This window comes from Bombina bombina, chromosome 10, assembly GCF_027579735.1.
Source record: "Bombina bombina isolate aBomBom1 chromosome 10, aBomBom1.pri, whole genome shotgun sequence".
NCBI lineage: Eukaryota > Metazoa > Chordata > Amphibia > Anura > Bombinatoridae > Bombina > Bombina bombina.
The window spans coordinates 40,999,798-41,027,297 of NC_069508.1; the positions used below are offsets into that span (position 1 = coordinate 40,999,798).

Below are 27,500 nucleotides of genomic sequence, written 5' to 3' on the forward strand. Positions count from 1 at the left end.
GTACATGTGTATTTATATATGTCTATATATGTGTACATATGTATTTATATATGTCTATATATGTGTACATATGTATTTATATAGGTCTATATATATGTGTACATATGTATTTATATATGTCTATATATGTGTACATATGTATTTATATAGGTCTATATATGTGTACATATGTATTTATATATGTCTATATATGTGTACATGTGTATTTATATAGGTCTATATATGTGTACATATGTATTTATATATGTCTATATATGTGTACATATGTATTTATATAGGTCTATATATGTGTACATATGTATTTATATATGTCTATATATGTGTACATATGTATTTATATATGTCTATATATGTGTACATATGTATTTATATAGGTCTATATATGTGTACATATGTATTTATATATGTCTATATATGTGTACATATGTATTTATATAGGTCTATATATGTGTACATATGTATTTATATATGTCTATATATGTGTACATATGTATTTATATAGGTCTATATATGTGTACATATGTATTTATATATGTCTATATATGTGTACATATGTATTTATATATGTCTATATATGTGTACATATGTATTTATGCACCTAATTGTAGAGCTCACAATAGGGAGAAATTCAAACTATGTGGTCTAATTCTCCCCCGTGCCTCTGCAGAACTGGATGATTAATTAAAGGGACAGTCTAGTAAAAATTAAACATTCATGATTCAGATAGGGCATGCAATTTTAAACAACTTTCCAATTTACTTCTATTATCTAATTTGCTCAATTGTTTAGATATTCTTTGTTGAAGAAATAGCAATGCACATGTGTGAGCCAATCATCTCTATGTGCAGCAACCAATCAGCAGCTACTGAGCATATCTAGATATGCTTTTCAGCAAATGATATTAAGAGAATGAAGCAAATTAGATAATAGAAGTAAAATAGAAAGTTGTTTAAAATGACATGCTCTTTCTAAATCAAGAATGAAAAAAATTGGGGTTCATGTCCCTTTAAAGGGATAGTAAACCCCAACATTTTCTTTTATGATTCAGATAGAACATATAATTTTAAACAACTTTCCAGTTTAATTCTATTATCAAATTTTCTTCATTCTCTTGTTATCCATTGCTGAAGGGACAGCATTGCACTACTGACAGGAAGCTGAAAATATCTATTTAGCCAATCACAAGAGACAAATGTGTGCAGGCACCAATTAGCAGCAGCTCCCACTAGTGTATGATATGTGCGTATTCATTTTGTTAACAATGGATACTAAGAGAACAAAGCACATTTGAAAATAGAAGTGAATTTAAAAGTGTCTTAAAATTACATGCTCTATCTGAATCATGCAAGTATAATTTAATTCTGACTTTCCTATCCCTTTAATTCATATACAACTTAGAAAGAGAATACTTTGTCATTTAGACAATTGTAAAAGAAAACCTTACAGGAAGTCAATGTGTAAGAATTCCAGAAAACCCTCTCAAAATTAAACTGCCTCAAAAGATAAACTTTCTTTAACCTTTAGCTTAGAGATCCAAAGTCTATAGGTTCCATGTACTAACAGCCTGGCGGACAGCTTTTCTACTTGCAAAGTTGTCCGCCTGCCTTCGCTAGATACGGGTAGCGGATCTGTTGATGCACTGGCCCATATGTATCAATATACACTCATTGCAGTGTGTAATACCCGCCCCTTCATACGTGCATAGGGTGTAAGAAGCAGCGGTCTAATGACCACTGCTTCTTACATTGCAGGGAGCAGGCACGCATATGCGAACCTGCCCCGCAAGGGCTCTGGAGCAGCTCTCGCTGCTTCATACAAGAGCCCATATGTGTCCATTATGTAATCAAATTCTGCTTTGTTTGGTTCTATTTATTTATATTAATTATAATGAAATGTTATATTCATTTAGAATCTATTTTAGCTCATTCCAGTTATTGTCTCCAACTCTCCAATATGGCGTTAAATTTCTAATTCCCAAACTGCTATTTCCTGTCATGTGGTGCTCCAGACATGTGCCCGCTACCTATTCAGATATCTCTTTAACAAATAACATGTAAATGAAGCAAACTTGATAATAGAAGTAAATTGGAATCAGTGCACCCCTTCCCCCCCCCCACCACTACCACTTGTGCAGAGGGTGAGGCCATACAAATAAATATATAAACCTGTGTAAAGGGTCAGGCAATAATACTCCCAGCTGCCTTCCCCAGTGTCTGGTAGACACACACACAGCATGGAGAAGGGGTGTGACCGCATGCAAAACTTTCCAGGAAGCTCACTCTCACCACTGCACAATGCATGCTGGGAATCAGAGTCCAGAATTGCAGAATCACAATACTGAGTGAAATAGTGAACTGCAAATTCAAGAAAGCTATATAACTCCCAGAATAATGTGCTTCTTCCTCTAACACAAAGCTAAATTTAGGGGGATTAAAATGAAAAAAATGACATTCAATTGTCTTTTTTTATATAATATGCACTCCAGGAGGAGAGAGAGGGGGAGGGCGAATGCCTCCCCTTGCCCCCCTTGTGAACTCTCATGGCAGAGGTTATAGGCAATACACTACAGAATGTTTATAATCTAATGCCATCCATGACACATAAGGGTTCACACCAGATCTCTAATGCATTATAACCATGGTGACCTTTAGTTGCACTGCATATTTATTTAGCTTTTATGTATTTTACGTAACTATATTTTAATAAATCTATATTAATCATGGAAAATAGCTGCCTTCTGGTGTTTTCTGAGCCGGCAGTGGAAGTTCAGGACCGCTATTTGATCTGCGTTATTGATCTTATCTCTGGGATAAATAATTAATTGCTACCATATTTTAAATATTGAACATAGCAACATTATCACACTATAAACAGTTTTCTTTTTCCTTGGCGGATATTCCTGAGAGAATAAATGTATTTGGGACTGTCAGTAGTGAACTAATCATCATTTCACATTTGTGATATATTATTTGAATATATGAGTTTATATATTTGATCAAACTTATTATTGATACATTATTTTTGTTTTGATATTTGTAGACATTAATTTTGCTGAATTTAACGGAAGCCTGGTGGTAACCTGAGTTTTGAAGAGACAATAATACAAATATACCTGAAGAAGTAAGACATACTGGTCTTCAAGATTTGATTAAATATCTACAAAAAAAAGTTATTTCTTTGAGAAATGTTGTTAATTTGTTTTTAGAGGTGACTAAGTTGTATTGCTTATATAGAGACTTAGTGATTGTAGTCCCAAATCCACCAATTTAACCAGTTCCTTACCCTCAACCATGACTAAATACAGCTGACCAAGGAAAAGATTGCATACCCACCTTGGGTCAGGCTTAAAACTGTATCCATCTTAATAAAGCCCTGCCTGTGTCCACAAGGTCTTACTATTCTAATATATAGGAACATTATTTGTGCTGATAATACTTTAGATACCAGTGTTTATAAACTACAACAGAATTGTATTAATTTGTAGGCTTTCATGTTCCTAAAATAAATCTTCCACTTACCATTCATAAGCTTGGAATGGTGACTACTGATTATTTAAAGTTGAAGGGATCTACTCTAAGCTGCATTTTTGTCATGCTATTTGTGACGACCAAGGTTAACCAACCCTGCCCCAGTCACTTGTTTGGCACAGAAAGGGTTATCAGACCCCTTCTACTGTCACTACTCTGTCGCAGTATAGCCACTCCAGGCAAGCCTGCAACTTAGTTCTGTGGGCGCAAGGGTTAACAACACTCTCTAGTCTGTGCTAGACATAAAAGAAATGCCCAAAACTCCCCTTTAATGCCACCCACACTAAACTAAAACCATATAGCTCCAAGCTGCCACCACTTATGATTTATTAAAGGGAAAATCCTAAGGAAAAACCCACTTACCCATTAACTCTCAGAATACAATTTAACAGAAAATAACCTAAAATATACAGTCTCTTTCAGTAACGTGGTTCAAATATTAGACAAAGGCAAAAACTTAATAACTGAATTATTTAATATGCAAAAAATTAGCACAACGCATTATTAATAAAAAGATGTTAACAAATAAAGTTACACAAGCAAACAGTTTTTTAAAATTAAAGAGAGAAAAAAGCAGAACCCTTATACTTCACTAGTCTTGGTATCTGTGCCAGGGAGATTGGCAGGAAAAGATGGTCTCTCACTCTATTGATATACAGCCTCCCATGTAAGAAGAACGACTTTACATGTTAAAACACAAACTTTTATACCTCTTTCCATGATATCAGATTGCTTGAGCCAACCTTATGGTAGGGGGTCTTGGGAAATATCCACCCCTCTCTTTTATGACCAGTTAAAAAGTTCAGCACCTTCGGCTGAAATCATAGAACACATTACCACTTCCGATAGGCAAATTCAGCGCATTCGCCTATATAAGCAACTTCCCAGGGACATGATGAGAATTAGTTTGGTACCAAATATGACAGGGATGTCATATTTCCCTCATCTAGTGTTATAACATGTTAAAAGTATATCTTACATTTTACTGGTGTCCTATTATTGAACTTATTTGCTCTGGGGAGAGGCACTGCTTTGTGTCTCTGGAGCTGACAAGTTTACTGTCTTTATGGCTCAATGCATACACAATAACATTTGGTGAAATGGGCCTTAGAAACTATTTATTAGGGGGGGTCTGGCTTATGAAAGGGAAATCGCATGCACACATAAACACAGCAAGACAGTTCTTCTTAAAAAAAGAACTGTTTTTAGCACAAAACTACAGAAAGTTAACCGCTTAGCATCTCAATCATGGGGTATTCGTGACACTATTGTTCAGGAATTGGGTTTTCAAATTTGACTGTTTAAAAGTCTGAAATTTACCATCACTTTAATTATGAAATCCAATTCTAACCCTCCCCCCCGCCCCACAAAAAAAAAGTTTCTTCTTCTTTATAAATTTAAAAGCCTTCGATTAATAATGTGACTTACCGCTTCTCTTCGTCGGCGCTCTTGCTCCTTCTTTCTTTGCAAACTGCGGTCATCTTCATTGCATAGATCAGAAGGTTGAACAGATATTGGCTCAGTTGTATCACAGTTTGTTGTTTTTCTGTCAACAATAAAATAAAATATATATATATATATAAGTTAATATGATCTATTGTAGGGCTTGAACAATGTTTCACAATGCATTTGCAGCTTCTGAGAACTTGCAGTTCATGCTTGCAAGAGTGGGTCTGTAACCACAAATTTAGGAAGCAGGCTCAGCTTCTTACCCTAGGTGGCAGACATAAATCACCTCAAACTCACATGTCCAGTGTGATTGACAGGCTCTGCTCTCATGCTACTGGTTGCCCAAAAGGGGACCCGACTAAACAACAGAGCTCTTCTGTAGTCAAGTGGTGATTTCAGGTTGACAGGTTCTCTGCCTGAGAAATTGTCCACCTGCAGCTTGGTACCTTTTCCTTTCAGACATGCTAATATCAGCTTACATAATATGGTGAAAAAGAAAAGAGGTCATCCTACCTCTAGCTTCATATGTTTTATATTTTGTCACTACTGTTTGATCCATTATGCAGAGCCACCACTGATTTTCTATGTTGTGCAGAGTCACCACTTTGGTACATTAGGTCTTGCAGAAAGCTATTATAGTTATACCAAATCAGATTAACAGTCAATAATTTGATAGTAGGGTGTATATCTATATATATATATATATATATATACCGCTGATTTCCTATGTTGTGCAAAGCCACCACTTTCCTACATTATGTCATGCAGATATTAGCCATTATAGCTATTATAGTTATACCAAATCAGATTAACAGACAATAATTTGATGTGATAACAGAAATCTATTTTTTCTACCATCAAATATAAAATAGTTATCTATAGTTGCTTAATACATTACTTAAACATTTTGTTGAGAACCGTTATGACAGGGTATAACATATCTTCTTGGGGGGGAGGGGGGGTTGGAAGCAAAATGTGTCTATATGTATGCAAAAATCCTAGCACCGGCCCTATTTGCACATTTTGTTGTTTGCTTGTTGCGTCAGAGACAATCGCGCCATGGAACACAAATCTAAAATACTTCACATTTAAGCAAAAAAAAAAAAGAATAAAACATCAAACCTGATTTTGTCATCTTTCTCAACGTGACAGTCCTGCTGTCCCTTTAATTCTTGGGCCTTTAGCGCTCTCTCCCGCTCTTCTTTTGCCAGTGCTGCTTTTTTGAACTGCAGAAAGATGTTGCTGGATGACTTTATCGATGAGGGTGTGGTGGTGGTGGTCGTGGTGAGAGTTTTTGAGAGACTAGCCCAGCAAGGCGCATTTTTTGTTGTTGCATTCTAAAAAAAACATTAAAGGTTACAAAGTAATCTCAAGAGGTCAGACAACCCTGACTCATTTGCTTGTGTAATCTTAAATTTCAAGGGGGTCCAAAGGCGTGCAGACATGTTCTTGCAAAGAGTTTAATATTATTAGAAATTGGTGTCTATATATTGGTCACATAATTTATAAATATATAAAATAAATCCTGACTGACTCATCAACGCCCAGCTCAAACTGTTTAAAGTAGGAATGTGAAATTTGAAAGGTATGTTGTTTTTATGACATAAGCACCCACTAAGAAAGCATTTTGGAAATTATATTTATCTCTCAAAAACTGAAAATGTTACTGATGTGAAAATTGGTATTCAGATTCTACTTTAAAAATAAAGAAACACGTGTTTTACCATTTCCCAAAAATCCACTTAAGGGGGGTGATTTATGAGGATACCTATATATAAAAAACCAAAGAGGTTACAGATGTGAAAACTGGTATTTACATTCTCCTTTAAAAATAAACACATGTTTTACAATTTCCCAAAAATCCACTTAAGGGGGGTGTGTGATTTCTGAGGATACCTATATCTCAAAAACCGAAAATATTTTAAAAAAATAATAATTATAATTTTGTCAGGGTTTTTTCCCTGTTTTGTTTGCCATGTGCTGTTGGCATCCATTTTACTCACCTCTCTTCCTGACTATGGTGCATTGTGAGGGACTGGTGTGCCAGACTGGTGTGCATCATCCGTGTGAGACAGGATACAGTCTCAGAATTGTGATGTCATCACTTATTATTTAAAGGGCCTCTGTTCAGTATGCTTTGCCTTTGCATTGTCTCAGACCTGTTTGTGCGAGTTCATGTGTATTACCTGGCTGCCTGACGTCCTTCCTGGTTCCTGATCCCTGGCTTGTTCCTGACTCAAGGCTGTTTTCCTTGTTGCCGATTCCGGCTCATCTGACTATTCGCTTTGGCTCCTGACTCGGCTCGTCTGACTATCAGTTCTGGTTTTGACTACTGGCTTGTTATTCGACTTGTGGACTTTTTATTATTTTTTGCTATTAATAAAGGTGTGATTATTTTTGCACTTCAGTCTGATTCCTGGCACCCTGACATTACGCAAAGGCCATGAATCCTGATGGTGCTAATAATCCACCTTTACCTGCCATCATTTCCAGGATGGATGTGCAGGATCACCACTTGGATCAATTTCCACTAGCCCTGCAAACCCTGCTGACTCGCACTGCACACTTGGACCAAAGTGTCCCGCAAGTTATGGCTGCTCTTGTTTCCGCCTCTGCACCTATGCCTACCAGAAGCATGTCCGGTTCTGCACCTCTACCTCAGCGATATGGAGGCGATCCTATTAAGTGAAGAGGGTTTTTGAACTAGATGGGCATTTACTTTGAGATGTTACCTCAGGCGTTTCCCTCTGACAGAGCTAAGGTGGGATTTCTCATCTCGTTACTCTCTGACACAGCTCTTGCCTGGGCTAATCCCTTGTGGGAGACAAATAAACCTGTGAATCCAAATTACTCTGAATTTGTGGCCTACTTTCGAAGGGTATTTGATGTTCCGGCTCGCTCCTCCCTCTGCTGCTAAACGACTCATGTCCATTCAGCAAGGTACAAGATCTGTTGCTCAGTATGTTATTGAGTGCCGTACACTTGCTGCAGAGGTAGATTGGAACAATGAAGCCCTTGTTGCTGCCTTCTTTCATGGGCTCTCTGATGCGATTAAAGATGAAGTTGCTGCCAGAGATTTACCAGAGGATCTCGAGGCATTGGTGTCTTTTTTAATCCTAATTGACATCAGACTCAGAGAGAGGCCCAGAGCGCTTGCGGAAGCCTCCTGTTCCATTGTCTCCTACGTGTTTGTTCCCACCCATGCCTCCCTTTCCTCCCATGCCTCCTGGTCCCGAGTCACTAGGTACTGCTGAGCCGATGCAGTTGGGATTCACGCGTCTCTCTGCGGCAGAGAGGGCCTTTAGGAGGAGGGAGGGGCTCTGCCTCTATTGTGGGTTACAGGGCCACCTTTTGAAGTCTTGTCCTACACCGCCGGGAAACGCTCACACCTAAGGTCCTGTTGGGGGCAGACCTTGGGTGATTTATCCTTGTCCCCAGAACCACTTAAGGAGAAACCTTTGGTCATGGTTGTCCTTTCCTGAGTGGACTCCTCCATAGTCACTCTTGTTGACTCCGGTGCTGCGTGCTATTTCATTGACAGTGCTTTTGTATCAAAGCACTCCATTCCTGTTTTGCCTCTGTCCGTTCCGCTTGCTATTGAGGCCATTGATGGCAGGCCCCTTCAGCCCGCACTCGTTACTCACGAAACTGCTCCGTTGTCCATGGCTGTTGGGGCTCTCCATTTTGAAACCCTCCAATTCCAGGTGATAAACTCTCTGCATTTTCTGGTTGTTCTGGGTTATGCCTGGCTCCAAAAGCAGAATCCCAGTCTCGACTGGCGCAAGTCCGAAATTTTGTCGTGGTCCCGGCAATGTATTTCCACTTGTCTTCGGAAACCAGTTAAAGTCTTGTGCACTTCTTCGGTATCTCAATTGCCAGAGGAGTACCGAGAGTTCCTAGACGTTTTTGACAAGGTGCGTGCCGGTACCTTGCCTCCTCACCGGTCTTACGATTGTGCCATAGACCTGCAACCCAGAGCCATTCCTCCTCAGGGGCCAGGTGTACCCTCTGTCTGTTGCAGAGAATTGTGCTATGGAGGAGTATGTTGCCGATGCTCTGTCGCAGGGGATCATCCGCAAATCCTGCTCTCCTGCAGGGGCTGGCTTCTACTTTGTGAAGAAAAAGGGTGGCGAGTTAAGACCATGCATCGATTATAGGGGTCTTAATCGTCTTACCATTAAGAATTCTTACCCTATTCAGCTCATTACAGAACTCTTTGACCGCCTCAAGGGAGCTACGGTCTTTACTAAACTTGATTTGAGAGGAGCGTACAATCTCGTTAGGATTAAGGAGGGCCACGAATGGAGAACAGCATTTAACACCAGGAGGGGGCATTATGAGTATCTTGTAATGCCCTTTAGCCTATGTAATGCTCCTGCTGTTTTTCAGGAATTTATTAATGATGTCCTATGAGATATGTTGCAACAGTGTGTTGTGGTGTACTTAGACGACATCCTCATACACTCACCCACACTTGAGGCTCATCATTCTGATGTTACATGGGTTCTTCAGAGAGTACGTGAGAATGGCCTGTATTGTAAACTCGAGAAATGTGAGTTCCATCAGACTCAAGTAACCTTACTAGGTTATGTTATCTCCGTTGCAGGGTTCTCCATGGATCCTGAAAAGTTATCTGCAGTTCTGCAGTGGCCTCATCCAGTTGGTCTTCGGTCTATTCAACGTTTTTTGGATTTTGCCAATTACTATAGAAAGTTTATTAAAAACTTTTTCTTCCTTGGTCAAACCTATCACAGACATGACCTGTAAAGAGAATGATCCACTCCATTGGTCACCTACTGCCATTAAGGCCTTTGATAGTCTTAAGACTGCCTTTGCTGCCGCTCCAGTTCTGGCTCATCCTAACCCTGTCCTGCCTTTCGTTCTTGCGGTCGATGCGTCCGAGACTGGAGTAGGTGCCCTCTTGTCTCAACGTCCTACGCCTGACGGTTCCTTGCATCCGTGTGGTTTCTTCTCTAAGAAATTGTCTCCAGCGGAGTGCAATTATGAAATTGGCGACAGGGAATTACTGGCCATAATTTTGGCACTCAAGGAATGGAGGCATCTTCTCGAGGGTACAAGCATACCAGTGCTAATTCTTACTGACCACAAGAATTTAACTCATCTATCTGAAGCAAAACGTTTGTCACCCGACAGGCCAGATGGGTGATATTTTTGTCTCAGTTTAATTATGTGGTCTCCTACCTGCCTGATAGTAAGAATGTTAGGGCTGATGCCCTCTCTCGATAATTTTCGCCTCTGTCCAAGGAGGAGTCTGTACCTACTCCTGTTATACCTCTTGACCATATTTTGGCTACCATACGTACTAATTTGACTTCTCCCTTGGGGGAGGAGATCCTGGCTGCACAAACCAATGCACCTCCTGAGAAACCTAGTGGTAAGTGTTTTGTTCCTGAGAATCTTCAAACTAAACTTTTGCACACTTACCACTATCCTAAAGCCGCAGGTCACCCAGGCAAGAACCAAATGATTTGGTCTGTCACTCGACTTCTGGTGGCCAGGTCTTCACATTCTGATGTTGCTGCATATGTTGCCTCCTGCTCAGTTTGTGCACAGAATAAGACTCCTCGACGTCTTCTTCAACCTATAAGGAAATAGAGAAGGCGCCACATAGCATAATTCCTTTTAATATATCAAATTTTTAGATTGATAGTTTAGAACCACTCACGTGTGTAAAAGCACCAAGATGTGGTGCTGGCTAGGCAAACCGGAACCTCAGAGTTGTCCGGTAAACTCTCCTCTTAGGCAAGGACTCCCAGAAGCCAGAAAATGGTGTTCACCAAACAGGCTATGCAGTCAGGAAGGCACCGTCCCGCCTCCAACAGTGATATAAAGTAACTTCAATTAGAAGTATCCAAGGAAGAACAAAGTAGCAAGTTGTATATATTTTAAAAGTGTTTATTACAACACATTTAAAACACAGCAACGCGTTTCTCAGTATTGTGTCTTCTTCAACCTACTGCTAATGGTGAGCGTCCTTGGACACATCTTTCCATGGACTTAATTGGTCGAGCTCCCTGTTTCTAATGGTAATACTGTTATCCATATGGTGGTTGACCGTTTTTCTAAAATGTCACATTGCATTCCCTTGATGAAGCTGCCTACCGCTCAGGAGCTTGCTTCAATTTTTGCCCAGGAGGTCTTCCGTTTACATGAGTTACCCAAGGAGATAGTGTCGGACCGGGGTAGCCAGTTTGTCTCCAGATTTTGGCATTCCTTTTGTGCTCAAATGGGGATCCAGCTTTCCTTCTCCTCGGCATATCACCCTCAATCCAATGGGGCTGCGGAAAGGTCTAATCAAGCTCTGGAACAGTTCCTCCGTTGCTATGTCTCAGATCACCACAATAATTGGTCTGAACTGTTACCTTGGGCAGAGTCGTTGCCCGATTCATTCATGTCTCAGGGTATTCCGGCTTTGGAGGAGCATCTCTGGCAACTCTGTTCCACGTGGGTGCAGATTCAGGATTGCCTTCATCGTTCTATGCAGCGCCAAAAGTTCCAGGCTAATCGTAGGCATCTGACGTGCCTTCCTACCAGGTTGGTGAGAGAGTTTGGCTGTCCTCCAGCAACTTGAACCTTCGTGTGCCTTCCAATAAATTGGCTCCCCGTTAAATTGGTCCTGTTCGAATACTCTGATGGGTTAATCCTGTGGCCTACGCTCTTGACCTTCCTCCTGCTATGGGCATCTCCAATGTGTTGCCTCGTTCCCGTCCTATCTTTGTTGACAACCATGAGGAGTATGAGGTCAGCAGCATTATTGAATCTCGTATGTCCAGGGGCCGTGTACAGTATTTGGTTCACTGGAGGGGCTACAGTCCGGAGGAGCGTTCTTGGGTTCCCTCCTCTGATGTTCATGCTCCTGCCCTCCTCTTTGCCTTCCATGCCCATTTCCCCAATAAGCCTTTTGTCCTCCCGTGGGGGAGGGGTCGTTGAGGGGAGGGTACTGTCAGGGTTTTTTTCCTGTTTTGTTTGCCATGTGCTGCTGGCAGCCATTTTACTCACCTCTCTTCCTGATTATGGTGCATTGTGGGGGATGCTGCTCATTTTCTGCACTTCCTTTTATGGCCAGACTGGTGTGCATCATCCATGTGAGACAGGTTGCAGTCTCAAAATTGTGATGTCATCACTTATTATTTAAAGGGCTTCTGTTCAGTATACTTTGCCTTTGCATTGTCTCAGACCTATTTGTGTGAGTTCCTGTGTATTACCTGGCTGCCTGACGTCCTTCCTGGTTCATGATCCCTGGCTTGTTCCTGACTCTGCTGTTTTCCTTGTTGCTGATTCCGGCTCGTCTGACTATTCGCTTTGGCTCCTGACTCGGCTCGTCCGACTTCCAGCTCTGGTTTTGATTCCTGGCTTGTTATTTGACTTGTGGACTTTTTATTATTTTTTGCTATTAATAATGGTGTGATTATTTTTGCACTTCTCGTCTCAGTCTGATTCCTGGCACCCTGACAAATTTAAAATCTTAAAGTTAACTTTTTCATGCCAAATTTCTTGCTCCTAACATTAGTAGTTCTCAAGATATGGCTATCACTAAAAAAATAATACTCTTCTTTTTCTCATCTGACAATTGAGTCTTAATATATCATTACAATTTAATATTAAAGTAATTGTAAACAGAATAATAACATTTTTGATGTGCCGAATGGACGCCCCGCCCAAAACTTAGCTGATTGGTGCCCATGTAGGAGAAACACAGAGAATTATTGAAAACTCACGAAGTTCATGTCAGCGAGTGTGCAAGCCGAATGGTCACACATGTGAGGGCACACATCATTGCGTGTGGTCGCGTTTTTCACTATTTTTTACAAATCACAAAATCCATGCAAAGTAACAGGCAACAACTAGTACATTATATATATATATATATTATATATAAAACGCCGGTGAAGTAGCTTAGTTGGTAAGATGCCCCGACTACAAAAAGCCTGTTCACAGATCAAAAGGTCACAGGTTCAAATCCCCGCAGGGCTGACTCAGCCCTTCATCCTTCAAGGTCGATAAAAACATAATTTATGCTTACCTGATAAATTCCTTTCTTCTGTAGTGTGATCAGTCCACGGGTCATCATTACTTGTGGGATATTAACTGCTCCCCTACAGGAAGTGCAAGAGGATTCACCCAGCAGAGTTGCTATATAGCTCCTCCCCTCTACGTCACCTCCAGTCATTCGACCAAGGACCAACGAGAAAGGAGAAGCCAAGGGTGTAGTGGTGACTGGAGTATAATTTAAAAAATATTTACCTGCCTTAAAAAACAGGGCGGGCCGTGGACTGATCACACTACAGAAGAAAGGAATTTATCAGGTAAGCATAAATTATGTTTTCTTCTGTTAAGTGTGATCAGTCCACGGGTCATCATTACTTGTGGGATACCAATACCAAAGCAAAAGTACACGGATGACGGGAGGGATAGGCAGGCTCTTTATACAGAAGGAACCACTGCCTGAAGAACCTTTCTCCCAAAAATAGCCTCCGAGGAAGCAAAAGTGTCAAATTTGTAAAATTTGGAAAAAGTATGAAGCGAAGACCAAGTTGCAGCCTTGCAAATCTGTTCAACAGAGGCCTCATTCTTAAAGGCCCAAGTGGAAGCCACAGCTCTAGTGGAATGAGCTGTAATTCTTTCAGGAGGCTGCTGTCCAGCAGTCTCATAAGCTAAACGAATTATGCTACGAAGCCAAAAAGAGAGAGGTAGCAGAAGCTTTTTGACCTCTCCTCTGACCAGAGTAAACGACAAACAGGGAAGACGTTTGTCGAAAATCTTTAGTTGCCTGTAAATAAAATTTAAGGGCACGAACTACATCCAGATTGTGCAAAAGACGTTCCTTCCTCGAAGAAGGATTTGGGCACAAGGATGGAACAACAATCACCTGATTGATATTCCTGTTAGTGACTACCTTAGGTAAGAACCCAGGTTTAGTACGCAGAACTACCTTATCCGAGTGAAAAATCAAATAAGGAGAATCACAATGTAAGGCTGATAACTCAGAGACTCTTCGAGCCGAGGAAATAGCCATTAAAAATAGAACTTTCCAAGATAACAACTTTATATCAATGGAATGAAGGGGTTCAAACGGAACACCCTGTAAAACGTTAAGAACAAGGTTTAAACTCCATGGTGGAGCCACAGCTTTAAACACAGGTTTAATCCTGGCCAAAGCCTGACAAAAAGCCTGAACGTCTGGAACTTCTGACAGACGCTTGTGTAACAGAATGGACAGAGCTGAGATCTGTCCCTTTAAGGAACTAGCGGATAACCCCTTTTCTAAACCTTCTTGTAGAAAAGACAATATCCTAGGAATCCTAACCTTACTCCAAGAGTAACCTTTGGATTCGCACCAATATAGGTATTTACGCCATATTTTATGGTAAATCTTTCTGGTAACAGGCTTCCTAGCCTGTATTAAGGTATCAATAACTGACTCAGAAAAACCACGCTTTGATAAGATCAAGCGTTCAATTTCCAAGCAGTCAGCTTCAGAGAAGTTAGATTTTGATGTTTGAAAGGACCCTGAATCAGAAGGTCCTGTTTCAGAGGTAACGACCAAGGTGGACAGAATGACATGTCCACCAGATCTGCATACCAAGTCCTGCGTGGCCATGCAGGCGCTATTAGAATCACTGATGCTTTCTCCTGTTTGATTCTGGCAATCAATCGAGGAAGCATCGGGAAAGGTGGAAACACATAAGCCATCCTGAAGGTCCATGGTGCTGTCAAGGCATCTATCAGGACCGCTCCCGGATCCCTGGATCTGGACCCGTAGCGCGGAAGCTTGGCGTTCTGTCGAGACGCCATGAGATCTATCTCTGGTTTGCCCCAACGTCGAAGTATTTGGGCAAAGACCTCTGGATGAAGTTCCCACTCCCCCGGATGAAAAGTCTGACGACTTAAGAAATCCGCCTCCCAGTTCTCCACTCCCGGGATGTGGATTGCAGACAGGTGGCAAGAGTGAGACTCTGCCCAGCGAATTATCTTCGATACTTCCATCATTGCTAGGGAGCTTCTTGTCCCTCCCTGATGGTTGATATAAGCTACAGTCGTGATGTTGTCCGACTGGAACCTGATGAACCCCCGAGTTGTTAACTGGGGCCCAGCCAGAAGAGCATTGAGGACTGCTCTCAATTCCAGAATGTTTATTGGAAGAAGACTCTCCTCCTGATTCCATAGTCCCTGAGCCTTCAGAGAATTCCAGACAGCGCCCCAACCTAGTAGGCTGGCGTCTGTTGTTACAATTGACCAGTCTGGCCTGCTGAATGGCATTCCCCTGGACAGATGTGGCCGATAAAGCCACCATAGAAGAGAATTTCTGGTCTCTTGATTCAGATTTAGAGTGTTGAATGGAATGAAGGACACGGCATGCATTTTGAAGTTTTGTTAACCTGTCCTCTGTCAGGTAAATCTTCATTTCTACAGAATCTATCAGAGTCCCCAGGAAGGGAACTCTTGTGAGTGGAAAGAGAGAACTTTTCTCTTCGTTCACTTTCCATCCATGCGACCTTAGAAATGCCAGTACTATCTCTGTATGAGATTTGGCAGTTTGAAAGCTTGAAGCTTGTATCAGTATGTCGTCTAAGTACGGAGCTACTGAAATTCCTCGCGGTCTTAGTACCGCCAGAAGAGTGCCCAGAACCTTTGTGAAGATTCTTGGAGCCGTAGCCAGTCCGAATGGAAGAGCTACAAACTGGTAATGCCTGTCTAAAAAGGCAAACCTTAGATACCGGTAATGACTTCTATGAATCGGTATGTGAAGGTAAGCATCCTTTAAATCCACTGTGGTCATGTACTGACCCTCTTGGATCATGGGCAAAATTGTTCGAATAGTTTCCATCTTGAACGATGGAACTCTTAGGAATTTGTTTAGGATCTTTAAATCCAAGATTGGCCTGAAGGTTCCCTCTTTTTTGGGAACTACAAACAGATTTGAGTAAAACCCTTGTCCTTGTTCCAACCGCGGAACTGGATGGATCACTCCCATTAATAAAAGATCTTGTACGCAGCGTAGAAACGCTTCCTTCTTTGTTAGGTTTGTTGACAACCTTGACAGATGAAATCTCCCTCTTGGGGGAGAGGATTTGAAGTCCAGAAGGTATCCCTGAGATATGATCTCTAACGCCCAGGGATCCTGAACATCTCTTGCCCAAGCCTGGGTGAAGAGGGAAAGTCTGCCCCCCACTAGATCCGGTCCCGGATCGGGGGCCCTCAATTCATGCTGTCTTAGGGGCAGCAGCAGGTTTTCTGGCCTGTTTGCCCCTGTTCCAGGACTGGTTAGGTTTCCAGCCTTGTCTGTAGCGAGCAACAGCTCCTTCCTGTTTTGGTGCAGAGGAAGTTGATGCTGCTCCTGCTTTGAAATTACGAAAGGAACGAAAATTGGACTGTCTAGCCTTGGCTTTGGCCTTGTCCTGAGGCAGGGCATGACCTTTACCTCCTGTAATGTCAGCAATAATCTCTTTCAAGCCGGGCCCGAATAAGGTCTGCCCTTTGAAAGGAATATTAAGCAATTTAGATTTAGACGTAACATCAGCTGACCAGGATTTCAGCCACAGAGCTCTGCGTGCCTGAATGGCGAATCCTGAATTTTTAGCCGCAAGTTTAGTTAAATGTACTACGGCATCTGAAATAAATGAATTAGCTAACTTAAGGAATTTAAGTTTGTGTGTGATGTCATCTAGTGTGGATGATTGAAGTGTCTCTTCCAGAGACTCAAACCAAAATGCTGCTGCAGCCGTGACAGGCGCAATACATGCAAGAGGTTGCAATATAAATCCTTGTTGAACAAACATTTTCTTAAGGTAACCCTCTAATTTTTTATCCATTGGATCTGAAAAAGCACAGCTATCCTCCACTGGGATAGTGGTACGCTTAGCTAAAGTAGAAACTGCTCCCTCCACCTTAGGGACCATTTGCCATAAATCCCCTGTGGCGGCGTCTATTGGAAACATTTTTCTAAATATAGGAGGGGGTGAGAAAGGCACACCGGGTCTATCCCACTCCTTAGTAACAATGTCAGTAAGTCTCTTAGGTATAGGAAAAACGTCAGTACTCGTCGGTACCGCAAAATATTTATCCAACCTACACATTTTTTCTGGGATTGCAACTGTGTTACAATCATTCAGAGCCGCTAATACCTCCCCTAGTAACACACGGAGGTTCTCAAGCTTAAATTTAAAATTTGAAATGTCTGAGTCCAGTTTATTTGGATCAGAACCGTCACCCACAGAATGAAGCTCTCCGTCTTCACGTTCTGCAAACTGTGACGCAGTATCAGACATGGCCCTTGCATTATCAGCGCACTCTGTTCTCACCCCAGAGTGATCACGTTTACCTCTTAGTTCTGGTAGTTTAGCCAAAACTTCAGTCATAACAGTAGCCATATCTTGTAATGTGATTTGTAATGGCCGCCCAGATGTACTCGGCGCTACAATATCACGCACCTCCTGAGCGGGAGATGCAGGTACTGACACGTGAGGCGAGTTAGTCGGCATAACTCTCCCCTCGTTGTTTGGTGAAATATGTTCAATTTGTACAGATTGACTGTTTTTTAAAATAGCATCAATACATTTAGTACATAAATTTCTATTGGGCTCCACTTTGGCATTAACACATATAGCACAGAGATATTCCTCTGAATCAGACATGTTTAACACACTAGCAAATAAACAGCAACTTGGAAATACTTTACAAAGTAATTTACAAATAATATGAAAACGAACTGTGCCTTTAAGAAGCACAGAAAAATATTATAACAGTTAAAATAATTAAGTTATAGCATCAATCTTTGTCAGAATATACAGTTTTAGCAAAGGATTGTTCCCCTCAGCAAATGATAACTAACCCAGGCAGCAGAAAAAAAATACACAAATAAACGTTTTTTTTTTTGTTTTTTCTTCTGTTATGTGTGATCAGTCCACGGGTCATCATTACTTCTGGGATATAACTCCTCCCCAACAGGAAATGCAAGAGGATTCACCCAGCAGAGCTGCATATAGCTCCTCCCCTCTACGTCACTCCCAGTCATTCTCTTGCACCCAACGACTAGATAGGATGTGTAAGAGGACTATGGTGATTATTCGTAGTTTTTATGACTTCAATCAAAAGTTTGTTATTTTACAATGACACCGGAGTGTGTTATTGCCTCTCTGGCAGAGTTTGAAGAAGAATCTACCAGAGTTTTACTATGATTTTAGCCGGAGTAGTTAAGATCATATTGCTGTTCTCGGCCATCTGAGGAGAGGTAAAAACTTCAGATCAGGGGACAGCGGGCAGATGAATCTGCATAGAGGTATGTGGCAGTTTTTATTTTCTGACAATGGAATTGATGAGAAAATCCTGCCATACCGATATAATGTCATGTATGTATACTTTGCACTTCAGTATTCTGGGAATGGTACTTCACTGGAATTACTCTGTAAAAAGTACATAAGAATTTTTTTATATGTATTGATTATGTTAAACGTTTTTGCTGGAATGTAGAATCGTTTACATTTAGTGAGGTACTGAGTGAATAAATGTTTGGGCTATTTTTCCACTTGGCAGTTGCTTATTCTAATTATGACAGTTTCGTTTCTCCCTCACTGCTGTGTGTGAGGGGGAGGGGCCGTTTTTGGCGCTCTTTCCTACGCATCAAAATTTCCAGTCAGTTGCTCATTGTATTTCCTGCATGATCCGGTTCATCTCTACAGAACTCAGGGGTCTTCAAAACTTCTTTTGAGGGAGGTAGATTCTCTCAGCAGAGCTGTGAGAATTATATATTGACTGTGATAAAAAACGTTACTCTGTAATTTAATTAATTTTGCTTTGCTAATGGGAAACCTTTGCTAAAGTTGTGTTGTTTACAAGGATTGATGCTATAACTGTTTTTCAGTTTATTATTTCAACTGTCATTAATCGTTTAGTGTTTCTTTGAGGCACAGTACGTTTTTATTAAATAAAATTGTAGCCAAGTTGCAAGTTTATTTGCTAGTGTGTTGAACATGTCTGATTCAGAGGAAGATACCTGTGTCATTTGTTCCAATGCCAAGGTGGAGCCCAATAGAAATTTATGTACTAACTGTATTGATGCTACTTTAAATAAAAGCCAATCTGTACAAATTGAACAAATTTCACCTAACAGCGAGGGGAGAGTTATGCCGACTAACTCGCCTCACGTGTCAGTACCTGCATCTCCCGCTCGGGAGGTGCGTGATATTGTGGCGCCCAGTACATCTGGGCGGCCATTACAGATAACATTACAAGATATGGCTACTGTTATGACTGAAGTTTTAGCTAAATTACCAGAACTAAGAGGCAAGCGTGATCACTCTGGGGTGAGAACAGAGTGCGCTGATAATACTAGGGCCATGTCTGATACTGCGTCACAGCTTGCAGAGCATGAGGACGGAGAGCTTCATTCTGTGGGTGACGGTTCTGATCCAAACAGATTGGATTCAGATATTTCAAATTTTAAATTTAAATTGGAGAACCTCCGTGTATTACTAGGGGAGGTTTTAGCGGCTCTGAATGATTGTAACACAGTTGCAATACCAGAGAAAATGTGTAGGTTGGATAAATATTTTGCGGTACCGGCGAGTACTGATGTTTTTCCTATACCTAAGAGACTTACTGAAATTGTTACTAAGGAGTGGGATAGACCCGGTGTGCCGTTCTCACCCCCTCCAATATTTAGAAAAATGTTTCCAATAGACGCCACCACACGGGACTTATGGCAAACGGTCCCTAAGGTGGAGGGAGCAGTTTCTACCTTAGCTAAGCGTACCACTATCCCGGTTGAGGATAGCTGTGCTTTTTCAGATCCAATGGATAAAAAACTAGAGGGTTACCTTAAGAAAATGTTTGTTCAACAAGGTTTTATATTGCAACCCCTTGCATGCATCGCGCCGGTCACGGCTGCTGCAGCATTCTGAATTGAATCTCTGGAAGAGAACATTAGTTCAGCTACGCTGGACGAGATTACGGACAGGTTTAGAGTCCTTAAACTAGCTAATTCTTTCATTTCGGAAGCCGTAGTACATTTAACCAAACTTACGGCTAAGAATTCAGGATTCGCCATTCAGGCACGCAGAGCACTGTGGCTAAAATCCTGGTCAGCTGATGTTACTTCTAAATCTAAATTGCTTAATATACCTTTCAAGGGGCAGACCTTATTCGGGCCCGGGTTGAAGGAGATTATCGCTGACATTACAGGAGGTAAAGGCCATGCCCTGCCTCAGGACAAAGCCAAAGCTAAGACTAGACAGTCTAATTTTCGTTCCTTTCGTAATTTCAAAGCAGGAGCAGCATCAACTTCCTCTGCACCAAAACAGGAAGGAGCTGTTGTTCGTTACAGACAAGGCTGGAGACCTAATCAGTCCTGGAACAAGGGCAAGCAGGCCAGGAAACCTGCTGCTGCCCCTAAGACAGCATGAATCGAGGGCCCCCGATCCGGGACCGGATCTGGTGGGGGGCAGACTTTCTCTCTTCGCCCAGGCTTGGGCAAGAGATGTTCAGGATCCCTGGGCGCTAGAGATCATATCTCAGGGATACCTTCTGGACTTCAAATTCTCTCCCCCAAGAGGGAGATTTCATCTGTCAAGGTTGTCAACAAACCAAATAAAGAAAGAGGCGTTTCTACGCTGCGTACAAGATCTTTTATTAATGGGAGTGATCCATCCGGTTCCGCGGTCGGAACAAGGACAAGGGTTTTACTCAAATCTGTTTGTAGTTCCCAAAAAAGAGGGAACTTTCAGGCCAATCTTGGATTTAAAGATCCTAAACAAATTCCTAAGAGTTCCATCGTTCAAAATGGAAACTATTCGGACAATTTTACCCATGATCCAAAAAGGTCAGTACATGACCACAGTGGATTTAAAGGATGCTTACCTTCACATACCGATTCACAAGGATCATTACCGGTATCTAAGGTTTGCCTTTCTAGACAGGCATTACCAATTTGTAGCTCTTCCATTCGGATTGGCTACGGCTCCAAGAATCTTCACAAAGGTTCTGGGTACTCTTCTAGCGGTCCTAAGACCGCGAGGAATTTCGGTAGCTCCATACCTGGACGACATTCTGATACAAGCTCCAAGCTTTCAAACTGCCAAGTCTCATACAGAGTTAGTACTGGCATTTCTAAGGTCGCATGGATGGAAGGTGAACGAAAAGAAGAGTTCTCTCTTTCCACTCACAAGAGTTCCCTTCTTGGGGACTCTGATAGATTCTGTAGAAATGAAGATTTACCTGACAGAAGACAGGTTAACAAAGCTTCAAAATGTATGCCGTGTCCTTCATTCCATTCAACACCCGTCAGTAGCTCAATGCATGGAGGTGATCGGCTTAATGGTAGCGGCAATGGACATAGTACCTTTTGCTCGCCTACATCTCAGACCTCTGCAATTGTGCATGCTAAGACAGTGGAATGGGGATTACTCAGATTTGTCCCCTACTCTGAATCTGGATCAAGAGACCAGAAATTCTCTTCTATGGTGGCTTTATCGGCCACATCTATCCAGGGGGATGCCATTCAGCAGGCCAGACTGGACAATTGTAACAACAGACGCCAGCCTACTAGGTTGGGGCGCTGTCTGGAATTCTCTGAAGGCTCAGGGTTTATGGAATCAGGAGGAGAGCCTCCTTCCAATAAACATTCTGGAATTGAGAGCAGTTCTCAATGCCCTTCTGGCTTGGCCCCAGTTAACAACTCGGGGGTTCATCAGGTTTCAGTCGGACAACATCACGACTGTAGCTTACATCAACCATCAGGGAGGGACAAGGAGCTCCCTAGCAATGATGGAAGTATCAAAGATAATTCGCTGGGCAGAGTCTCACTCTTGCCACCTGTCAGCAATCCACATCCCGGGAGTGGAGAACTGGGAGGCGGATTTCTTGAGTCGTCAGACTTTTCATCCGGGGGAGTGGGAACTTCATCCGGAGGTCTTTGCCCAAATACTTCGACGTTGGGGCAAACCAGAGATAGATCTCATGGCGTCTCGTCAGAACGCCAAACTTCCTCGCTACGGGTCCAGATCCAGGGATCCGGGAGCGGTTCTGATAGATGCTTTGACAGCACCTTGGACCTTCGGGATGGCTTATGTGTTTCCACCCTTCCCGATGCTTCCTCGATTGATTGCCAGAATCAAACAGGAGAGAGCATCAGTGATTCTAATAGCGCCTGCATGGCCACGCAGGACTTGGTATGCAGATCTAGTGGACATGTCATCCTGTCCACCTTGGTCTCTACCTCTAAAACAGGACCTTCTGATTCAGGGTCCATTCAAACATCAAAATCTAACTTCTCTGAAGCTGACTGCTTGGAAATTGAACGTTTGATTTTATCAAAACGTGGTTTTTCTGAGTCGGTTATTGATACCCTGATACAGGCTAGGAAGCCTGTTACCAGAAGGATTTACCATAAGATATGGCGTAAATACCTATCCTGGTGCGAATCCAAAGGTTACTCTTGGAGTAAGGTTAGGATTCCTAGGATATTGTCCTTTCTACAAGAAGGTTTAGAAAAGGGTTTATCGGCTAGTTCATTAAAGGGACAGATCTCAGCTCTGTCCATTTTGTTGCACAAGCGTCTGTCAGAAATTCCAGACGTCCAGGCTTTTTGTCAAGCTTTAGCTAGGATCAAGCCTGTGTTTAAAACTGTTGCTCCGCCATGGAGTTTAAACCTGGTTCTTAACGTTTTACAAGGAGTTCCGTTTGAACCCCTTCATTCCATTGATATAAAGTTGTTATCTTGGAAAGTTCTATTTTTAACGGCTATTTCTTCGGCTCGGAGAGTCTCTGAGTTATCAGCCCTACATTGTGATTCTCCTTATTTGATTTTTCATTCAGATAAGGTAGTTCTGCGTACAAAACCTGGGTTCTTACCTAAGGTAGTCACTAACAGGAACATCAATCAGGAGATCGTTGTTCCTTCTTTGTGCCCGAATCCTTCTTCAAAGAAGGAACGTCTTCTGCACAATCTGGATGTAGTTCGTGCCCTCAAGTTCTATTTGCAGGCAACTAAGGAATTTCGACAAACGTCTTCCCTGTTTGTCGTATACTCTGGTCAGAGGAGAGGTCAAAAGGCTTCGGCTACCTCTCTTTCCTTCTGGCTTCGTAGCATAATTCGTTTAGCCTATGAGACTGCTGGACAGCAGCCTCCTGAAAGAATTACAGCTCATTCTACTAGAGCTGTGGCTTCCACTTGGGCCTTTAAGAATGAGGCCTCTGTTGAACAGATTTGCAAGGCTGCAACTTGGTCTTCGCTCCATACTTTTTCAAAATTTTACAAATTTGACACTTTTGCTTCTTCGGAGGCTATTTTTGGGAGAAAGGTTCTTCAGGCAGTGGTTCCTTCTGTATAATGAGCCTGCCTAGCCCTCCCGTCATCCGTGTACTTTTGCTTTGGTATTGGTATCCCAGAAGTAATGATGACCCGTGGACTGATCACACATAACAGAAGAAAACATAATTTATGCTTACCTGATAAATTCCTTTCTTCTGTTGTGTGATCAGTCCACGGCCCGCCCTGTTTTTTAAGGCAGGTAAATATTTTTTAAATTATACTACAGTCACCACTTCACCCTTGGTTTCTCCTTTCTCGTTGGTCCTTGGTCGAATGACTGGGAGTGACGTAGAGGGGAGGAGCTATATGCAGCTCTGCTGGGTGAATCCTCTTGCATTTCCTGTTGGGGAGGAGTTATATCCCAGAAGTAATGATGACCCGTGGACTGATCACACAACAGAAGAAAGGAATTTATCAGGTAAGCATAAATTATGTTTTTTATCACAGTCAATACAATCAGCACAGCTCTGCTGTAATGATTACTTCCCTCAAAAAAGGCTTTGGAGATCCCTGAACTCTGTAGAGATGAACCGGATCATGCAGGAAGAAAATGAATCTCTGACTGAGTTTTTTCTGATGCATAGTGAAAGCACCAAAATGGCCCCTCCCCCACACACATAACAGTGAGAGGGATCAGTGAACTGCTCTAATTTAAATCAAAACTATTGCCAAGTGGAAAAATAGTGCCCAAAACATTTTTTCACCCAGTACCTCAGAGAAAAAAACGTTTTTACATGCCAGCAAAAAAACGTTTTACCTCAATAATTAATTGTCATTTAAAACCTATTGCAAGTCCCTGCAAATTAGGTTAAGTCTATGTATACAGTCTAAAAACCAGAGAAGTATAAAATATACATACATGACAGCCTGATATCAGCTACATCTACTGCATTCAAGGCTGGGTTTACATTATAACGGTATGGCAGGATTTTCTCATCAATTCCATGTCAGAAAATAATAAGCTGCTACATACCTCTTTGCAGATTAATCTGCCTGCTGTCCCCTGATCTGAAGTTTGCCTCTCCTCAGATGGCCGAGAAACAGCAATATGATCTTAACTACTCCGGCTAAAATCATAGAAAAAAACTCAGGTAGATTCTTCTTCAAATTCTACCAGAGAAGGAATAACACACTCCGGTGCTATTATAAAACAACAAACTTTTGATTGAAGATATAAAAACTAAATATATCACCATAGTCCTCTCACACATCCTATCTAGTCGTTGGGTGCAAGAGAATGACTGGGGGTGACGTAGAGGGGAGGAGCTATATAGCAACTCTGCTGGGTGAATCCTCTTGCACTTCCTGTAGGGGAGCAGTTAATATCCCACAAGTAATGATGACCCGTGGACTGATCACACTTAACAGAAGAAATGAGTACCATTAAATTGGGTAATAACAACAACTATTACAATTCAGCTGCCGATTTGGTTAATTCCGAGAGCGAGCGCTGAAAAAGAGCTTTAAGTCCCACTGGGAGAAAGGCGCTATATAAATACTAGTTATTATATTATATATACACATACATACACACACACACACACAGAGAAGCACACTCAAAGGAACGAACAACCAGCTCAATACCATTGTTAGCCTGTTCTATGGTGATTTACCACCTGGGTGCAGCTTCTTTTAGCCCAGTAATGCTTTTCACAGAGAATAACATTCCTGTAGTATATCAGTTTGATCCCACCTATTACGCTCAGTCCAGCGCTGAAATACCAAGCAATTCCTCTCTGAACAAGGAACACAGCAACCCCAGACGATTGTTTCGGTCTTCATTGGGCCCCATCAGTGAGTTGTAGCCATATTCCTCTAAGCACACTGAGCAAGGAGTCCACGTCTGGATTCCCCTTTTTCCCATAGGGAATATAAATACACACAGAGAGAAGCACACTCACAGGAAGGAACAACCGGCTCACTACCATTGTTATCCTGTTCTATGGCGATTTACCACCTGGGTGCACCTTCTTTTAGCCCAGTAATGTAATAAATATATATATATATATATATATATATATATATATATATATATATATATATATATATATACATACACACATACACACAATTATATACATGCAGTATATATATATATATATATATATATATATATATATATATATATATATGTGGGAAAAAAGGCACTCACTGGTTCAGAGTAAAAAATAACATTTAATAGTTTAAGTTAAGAATGCATGACGTTTCGGAGGCATTCCACCCCCTTTATCAAATGCATAATACAAACAGTTTGAATGTACAAAAAAACGACGTTGAGTGGAACGCCTCCGAAACGTCATGCATTCTTAACTTAAACTATTAAATGTTATTTTTTACTCTGAACCAGTGAGTGCCTTTTTTCCCACATATATATTTGATGATCTCTTTGAAGTGCACCCTGGAAGTTGCTACATTTTATATGGAGTGCCTTTCTCATTGACTTTTATATACACACACACACACATACATACACACGCACACACCAAAACAGAAGTGTGCATACCCCAGTGCAATATCACTATAATGTCAAATGACTCAAAATTGTGTCACCTTACAGTTTGCATTACATCTAAGTTGAAAAGTTGAATATTTAGTCTTAAAATTTTGCCCGTCTGTTTTTCAGAGCTAGATTGTGCAAGTAGCACACTGTCTGTGCACACTGTCTGTGATGTAATTTTAGACGGACACCACTGCGACTCTGATTAGTGGTACTATGGCTTGTTCTATACCTCCTTATTACTGCTGCAATTGTGTTTCAACTGATTTTTAGTTGGTCACTGATATTCCTGTAATCTTTTTCATCTTTGTGAAGTCTCACAATCAAATTTTTCAATTCCTCTGTCAATTAATTTCCATGTGGAGTCATGATGCAGACATACACAGGCCATAGGTCCAAAACTGAGAAAGTTCTGGTGTTCACAGGTCATTTTATAACCATGTTCATGCAATTAGGCTAATAAGAAATCACAGTTGTACTCAATTTTGTTTCAATGATCTAACGTGTGTGTCCGTGCTCACAGGTGTATTCACTTTTGTTGCATTGAGTTCCTACTGTGGGGTCTGTATTTTTAATATAGTAAATCTAAATTGTTTATACATTTTACATAAGAGCAAATACGCTGTTTAGAAGAAATGCAATTACTATAAGGTTATACAATTTTGAATCATTTGATAACTATCTGAGGTGTACTCACTTCTGTGTGTGTGTGTGTGTATTTGTGGGTGATGGTGTGAGACAGAGACAGTAAGAGAGAGTGAGATCAATTGAGTAGGAGAGATCGAGATTGAAAGTTAGAGCGTGTATGATTGAGAGTGTGTTTGAGAGAAAGATATATATATATATATATATATATATATATATATATAGAGAGAGAGAGAGAGAGAGAGAGAGAGAGAGAGAGAGAGAGCGAGAGCGAGAGCGAGAGAGAGAGAGAGAGAGAGAGAGAGAAAGAGAAAGAGAGAAAGAGAGAGAGAGCGAGAGAGAGCGAGAGAGAGAGAAATAGAGAAAGAGAGAGAGAAAGAGAGAGAAAGAAAGAGAGAGAGAAAGAAAGAGAGAGAGAAAGAAAGAGAGAGAGAGAGAGAAAGAGAAAGAAAAAGAGAGAAAGAAAGAGAGAATGAAAGAGAGAGAGAATGAAAGAGAGAGAATGAAAGAGAGAGAATGAAAGAGAGAGAGAATGAAAGAGAGAGAGAATGAAAGAAAGAGAGAAAGAAAGAGAGATAGAATGAAAGAGAGAGAGAAAGAAAGAGAGAATGAAAGAGAGAGAGAGAGAGAGAGAGAGAAAGAAAGAGAGAGAAAGAAAGAAAGAAAGAAAGAAAGAAAGAAAGAAAGAGAAAGAAAGAAAGAGAGAAAGAAAGAAAGAAAGAGAGAGAATGAAAGAGATAGAAAGAAAGAGAGAGAGAGAGAAAGAGAGAGAGAGAGAAAGAAAGAGAGAGAGAGAGAAAGAGAGAGAGAACGAGAGAGAGAACGAGAGAGAGAACGAGAGAGAGAGAGAGAGAGAGAGAGAGAGAGAGAGAAAGAAAGAACGAGAGAAAGAGAGAGAGAGAGAACGAGAGAGAGAGAGAGAAAGAAAGAGAGACCCTTATAATTCCTTTTAACATCACTAAAAGTAAGCAGTAGTATTACGACAATACACTTAGCGTAAGGCTGAAAAAGGTTAAAGTTTAATGTTTCTCAAAGCTACATTTCACCACATCTA

General features: G+C 41.3%; 1 protein-coding gene across 1 annotated transcript in view; it reads right to left on the bottom strand.

Moving 5' to 3' along the window:
- BRDT (bromodomain testis associated) overlaps positions 1 to 27,500 on the bottom strand; it is a 119,963-nt gene that overhangs the window by 4,211 nt on the left and 88,252 nt on the right. Inside the window, exons 15-16 of the mRNA XM_053693704.1 lie at positions 6,099 to 6,313; positions 4,956 to 5,073 (exon numbers count right to left, since the gene is read on the bottom strand). Of these exons, the coding sequence (XP_053549679.1) occupies positions 4,956 to 5,073; positions 6,099 to 6,313 (333 nt within the window). The remainder of the gene's footprint in view (positions 1 to 4,955; positions 5,074 to 6,098; positions 6,314 to 27,500) is intronic.